The following is a 6,153-nucleotide window of genomic DNA, read 5'->3' as shown; positions in this document are numbered from 1 at the left end:
AATGAGATGAACTTCTTCATTATCTTTTGTTTTAAATGGATTCGGCTCATGTGAAGTTTGACATGTAAAACGGACTTTAGTCTTTAGATAATCGTGCATAAAAACCTAAACATACAACAAAGCTATAGTCACTTAAAATTTGTGTAACATCATAAAAATCGATATACTTCAAATTATTTTACTGTCACCATGTCTTTAACTAATTTAGTAATCTTGGTGTGGCGTTTTGGAAAATTGGAGTAAACGATAAAGCGATAGAATTTCAAAAATAAGCTTTGGAAACTTGTTAAATATCTTTTAGTCAAATTACGTGCATATTTTAACATATAAACTGAGGGACCATGGCTCCCTACCTCCTAGCTAACACCCTAACAAAATTATGTGGTCCCCAAGAAAACATTTTCAGCTTGCACTTTGTCTTGTTAAATGAACCTACGGATAATCTTCCTCATCTAGTTTCACCAATATCTAGTTAACGAGCTTACTCTCCAGCCAAGGAATCGTCCTTGCTGGAAATTTAGAACTGTTCATGCCTTGAACCGATTCTCCTTCAAACTTTGTTCAGAAAGTAATTTATTTTTAGCATAATTAAGTACTAATATTTATTGTGTGATTCACAATCACCCTGACGTACATCAAGACAGAATTTCATAACATAATTTATGTTACAAGTTTGTTGATGTAGATCGTCCAGGTTTGTAGAGTCTTGAGAAAGACTGTTGATGATGTTGGTGACTGACGTTTCGACATTTCTAACGGTTGTTATCTTCAAACATCTTCATTTATCTTGACCCTGAAGATGACTACCTCTAAGGTTGTTGAAAAGTCAGTCAACAACAACATCAAAAGTCCCCAGGACTCTACATTGGGGGTACCCTTTTCCTACCATATATACCACCCCACCAAGCTGCAGCCAATATTCCTGTACTGTCCCTATCTCCACCATGAAACATAGAACAAGAACACAATTGAAACCAGGAATCTTTTGCCATCATCAAAGCATCGTAAGCAATCATTGGTGCATCATGACCACAGGATCCACCCCAACCTGCATAACTCACAGATTTATAAAAAACATCACGTTAAGGTATGTTATATGTCACTGGAAACTTTGGTTCACTGGTTCCATTTGTTAATTACCGTAGTTCAAGATATGACTCCCAACTGTCTTTAAAGCAATCTAAAGATTCCTTGTTTTCTTCTACATCTCAATCAACCTTTTCAATGAATAAAAAGCTTTGGGTAAAACACTTGCGGTGAAGCACATAATGGTAGAGTCCTGCATTTATCTACTGCCAGAATTTTTAAGCGAATCTTTTGACTCATATTTAGAGTTGGAGGAGCAGAATGGGCTCTAATGGACCAACACGACTTCGAGGATAAAGAATGGAAGGCAAATTTTAGTTAAGAAATTTTTGTGACGTTCAGGTTTTTATAGTTAAATTTAAGAAAGTTTTCTTTTTTTGGCCTTTTAGCAAAACTTATGATAAAGTTGCTAAATCTATTAGCACTCAAGATTTGCAAAATCTTTTGGGAAAACAGGTAGTTAGACTTTCATATGTTTATTTGACAGTAAAATTGCTGCAAGAAATAGACAATTGTATGTTAAGAATTTTGTCACCAAGAAACACTTTAGAAATAGCTTGCATACAAAAATCACACAGCAAAAAAGCATATTGAACACATGGGGCTAAAATATGGCATATGCTAATCAAGCAAAATTTAAGGAAATTTGGTTTTACCTTCCAAATTATTAGTTATTATGAATTATTTGTTTTTAAATGCTTTCTTTTCACAATTCTTAACAATATGTGGTTTTGAATTGGTGCAATTATGAATAATTGATGATGGTTTTAAAAAAATGGAATTTAAAAAGGAAAAGCTCAAAATAATCTGCGATTTCCCAGCCAAGCAAGAAACCCGATGTAGTGTTCATCGCAGAAACATAGCTTACATGATACTTGTAATCTTGAGATATCTGAGTATAACATTGTTTATAAAAACAGAGCTTTTGGACCACATGGAGGTGGTGTATATATCTATATATAAAAGAAATTTATTCAGTTTACAGTTCTTGACTAATTTAGTTCCACCATGTTTTAGGCTTTTGGGGTTAAAATTATGCTAATCATCTAATTATAAACTAATTACTTAATTCAGGCCCCGTGATCTCCATTACCACAGCCATGTTGATTTCTCCCTTGATCTTTTTCAGCGTCAAGCTTATCTTAAGTGATATCATTGCTTAAGCCGTGCGCCATGGTAGTAGCAGATACAAAAGGATGTCCAAGAAGCTGCTGTGCAAAGCATTGGTTACCGTTCTTCAGATATAGACATGTATACAAAGTATATGATATTTGTTTTGCCTCGTGAAACAAGCGATTAAGTAAACAACAAAAACAAGAGTGGACAAACTTAATTTAAACTATAACCTAGTAGTAAAAATATACACAAAATATATACCATCATACTTTAATTATTTACTAAAAACAAACTACTGAACACTTGAAATGATAAACAGTATTACATGTTTGTAAATGATGATCGTCCAGGTTAATAAAGTCCTGAGGTTGTTGAAACGTCAGTCAACAACAACAAAAACAGTCCTTCTCAGGACTATACCAACCTGGACGATCATCATTTACAAACATGTAACGATACTCCCAGGTTCAAACCATTTACTTTAAACAATATTACATTGCTTACCGATGTCATGAAATATTTCCTATTCTGGCAGTAATTTAGCATCCGTATACCACACAAGTTTGCAGCATGTTTAATAGATAAATTTTTTTAAAGTGTTTGGGCTTGGAATAATGGCATTGATATTTTGTAGTATCGCCATTATGGTTGACAATATCCGGGCGGGCAAAAAACATTTTAATTAGCGAGCCCACGTCTTTCCGCTGACTCTGACAACCAAAATCCGCCATGTTTTGACCACAGGCCGCGCGCTAATAATTTATAGTAATTTTGTTGAAATGTTCTTCCAGGTCTTATAATACACAATGAACAAAACAATCGACGTGTCATACTGGAGGAATCATATATGACTGGTATAAGAACCAGGAAGGGTATAAAACTTAAACGTTTTCCAAAGATAACATGCAAGCTCGAATGTTCATCTTGAATTTTTGATAAATGTCCGTTTGCCGGTTTGCGTGTGAGCATATAAACTTGATGAGAAGCATGATTGGCGTAAAGAAAGAAGGCAAAGGAGGGGGTAATTATACCTGGTTCCAGGTTATCCTTTTGAATTACTGAAGTCAACAAATCTTATAAAATTGCTCGCTAGATCTCATCTCTAAAAATCCGAAACACAAGAGACGGTTACGTCATGTGTATTTCTGACCAATCAAATTGCTCAAAACATAGCTAGTTCTAATCAATTTCAATTTTTCTATAATATAAACAATGGAGACCAGCTCCCACAACTGCATACAACACATGCATACAGCAAACAAGAGCAAATAACAACAATATTTTTTAACAATATACATATCTAGAATTAACATAATTTTAAACATCTGTCTTTTAACATGTTTTTTCATGTCCGTAACATAACTATTTCCTGAAATAACGTCGACATTTGAATAAATGGCATAAGGTGAACTCTATTTTTCTATTTCCGGTTGACGTTCCTGTCGTCAAAGAAATATCAACACAACCAGATTCCCCTCCTTCAAATATTGTGGTGTCTAGCAACATCTATACTAGTTCTATTAAGACGGATCGCTTGGCCGGGGGGAGCTAGCAAAATATCGCGCCAGATATTTGACGGCTGAATCAACAAAACGTGAACCAATCAGAATGTGTTGATTCGATATCACACTAACGTAGACGTTGAACGATTATTAGCAGCAATAGCTTCGACGCGCAGGCGCACAAACAGTTTTCCCTTGACCCAAGGATTTTGAAGCTGTAGTATTTTATAATCATCGCTGAGACAACGTTCGCGGGCGCCAATTACAGCAACTAAACAAAATTCTTTCACCTTCTCTTCGGTCAGTAGTTTTGTATCCGGGTTCTTTTGCTGGACGAGTTTCTCTAGTTGGCGAACAACCAAGTACACAACTTGTTCTACTGTTGTGTCGGAGGATACGTGAAGCTAAGAGGGATAGAAATGGATAAATTGTAGAATAATGACGAACAACCAAGTACACAACTTGTTCTAATGTTGTTTCGGGGGGTACGTGAAGCTAAGAGGGATAGAAATGGATAAATTGTAGAATTATGGCAAACAACCAAGTACACAACTTGTTCTACTGTTGTGTCGGAGGATACGTGAAGCTAAGAGGGATAGAAATGGATAAATTGTAGAATAATGACGAACAACCAAGTACACAACTTGTTCTAATGTTGTTTCGGAGGGTACGTGAAGCTAAGAGGGATAGAAATGGATAAATTGTAGAATTATGGCGAACAACCAAGTACACAACTTGTTCTACAGTTGTGTTGAAGGATAAGTGAAGCTACGTGGGATAGAAATGGATAAATTGTAGAATATTGGGTACTGATATGAAAGTATACGAGGTGTATATAAAAAGTTGTGATCATTTCAATGCTTAATGACTATGCTAAGCCAACGGTGGAATAAAATATTGTCAGCTACGGGCAGATATTACTTATCTTAATGTTACTACTCTAGTTTTTCTGCACCTGGGAAATCAAAATAACTACTAACAGCAAGATCTTCACAATGATGCACCCAAAGGCTTGAAAGTGATCAGGAATGAGAAAATTTAAGAATTGATAAAGTTCTAAATTATCATACATTACGCATAAGATTGTTGGGGTCTGTTGTTCAAACTTGAAAATTTTGCGTTCACTGCACTGCGTTTGTATTCTTTGGAGGCGAAATAAATTTCGCTAATAAAAACAAGACAACATGTAAAACTACAACAAGTGTATGAAAACCAACCTTTACACTTCTTCCTGGAGCAAGACCAGTCTCACATGAGGAATAAATCTTCAGAACTCCACTTTCTAAACTCGAAGCATCACCTAGAAAACAAAAAAAATGATGAAAGATGAATTGTAAAGATGTGAAAAACTAACTGAATTACAGAGAGAACTTATTTTTTCAACTTACTATTTGTAGTTAATGTACTCAAGTTTTTCAGTTCCGAGTGCTTCCGATGACAATCGTCGGCTTCCGGACCACAGGGTCGTTGGGTGTCAAAGACGAGATCCAGCGGTATACCACTGACGCATTCTCTATCACGTGTATAGTGTAGAATGTCCAATAACCATCTCATACCCTTCCACGTCTCGTCTAACTCCTAGTTAGAAAGGGATAATATGGGATCATTCTGAGATAATTGATGTTTAATATTCAGGAAGATCTACTGCTGGAACTATTCAGTGAAACAAAGCATACGTATGTTTGTTTTTTCTATAAAACAATTAACTAGTTGACAAATGATCCTAGCTGAATCCTTAAAAATCAACTACAAAACTACCTAATACAATTATGGCAATTGGCAAGTTTAGTTTAGTTTTCCTCTCGCACTGATAACAGATGTATGTAACATGACTATTTAGTGCAATTCAAGATCAAGGAACTGAAAACTGTCACAGATAAAAAATAATTACAGGGACGTAAGAAAATTGATCATGAAGAAGGGGTGGGTTCATATACGTTTGCATATTCTCCTTTATCAGTTTCTATTGAAATCAATTGTGATTAGAAATTATAACATATGAATATTTGCACATGCCCTTTCTCAATTATCAATCTTCCGCGGGTCCCTGGATAAGATTAGCTCATAATAAAGTTCAAACTGCGTCTCACTTTTTGAAAATTACTAAGTGTATTTTGTGTTGCTTTGGTTTCTTTAACTTCGTCATCTAAGATAGCCTAAATTAAATAAAAAGACAATGGTAAGAGCCAAAATTTCTATCCGTTAACTAAAAAAATGAAAAGAAATGAAATACCTTTCTACAATCGTGTTGACTAATAAGCAGCGCCATATCAAGAATGGAAGACAGTCTTGAATAGTGACATATAAATTGGTTTTGATACGTTTTCATAACATCTAAAAATAAAAACATATTTCTCACAAACATGAACCGCGTCTTCCTCACTTGTTTTTGACAAATGCTCAAATTGGGCAATGTCCATAAACTAAAGATATTTGCGATCTTTCACAC

General features: G+C 35.1%; 1 protein-coding gene and 1 long non-coding RNA gene across 2 annotated transcripts in view; both read right to left on the bottom strand.

Annotated features, from left to right (window-relative positions):
• Positions 1-269: 269 nt before the first annotated feature.
• On the bottom strand, positions 270-2,846 carry LOC124447928. The gene is made up of 2 exons (XR_006948885.1): positions 2,707-2,846; positions 270-1,217 (listed from the first exon to the last, which is right to left on the bottom strand). It is a non-coding gene; the product is annotated as an uncharacterized LOC124447928 (long non-coding RNA).
• A 539-nt stretch (positions 2,847-3,385) lies between these two features.
• Positions 3,386-6,153, bottom strand: part of LOC124447935 (ankyrin repeat and fibronectin type-III domain-containing protein 1-like) — a 28,318-nt gene continuing 25,550 nt past the window's right edge. Inside the window, exons 27-31 of the mRNA XM_046998931.1 lie at positions 5,938-6,038; positions 5,795-5,860; positions 5,093-5,282; positions 4,922-5,004; positions 3,386-4,108 (exon numbers count right to left, since the gene is read on the bottom strand). Coding sequence (XP_046854887.1) covers positions 3,827-4,108; positions 4,922-5,004; positions 5,093-5,282; positions 5,795-5,860; positions 5,938-6,038 — 722 coding nt within the window. The 3' untranslated portion in view covers positions 3,386-3,826. The remainder of the gene's footprint in view (positions 4,109-4,921; positions 5,005-5,092; positions 5,283-5,794; positions 5,861-5,937; positions 6,039-6,153) is intronic.

Source organism: Xenia sp. Carnegie-2017, unplaced genomic scaffold, assembly GCF_021976095.1.
Source record: "Xenia sp. Carnegie-2017 unplaced genomic scaffold, XeniaSp_v1 HiC_scaffold_23, whole genome shotgun sequence".
Classification (NCBI taxonomy): domain Eukaryota; kingdom Metazoa; phylum Cnidaria; class Anthozoa; order Malacalcyonacea; family Xeniidae; genus Xenia; species Xenia sp. Carnegie-2017.
This window is presented reverse-complemented; position numbering and strand designations above follow the sequence as displayed.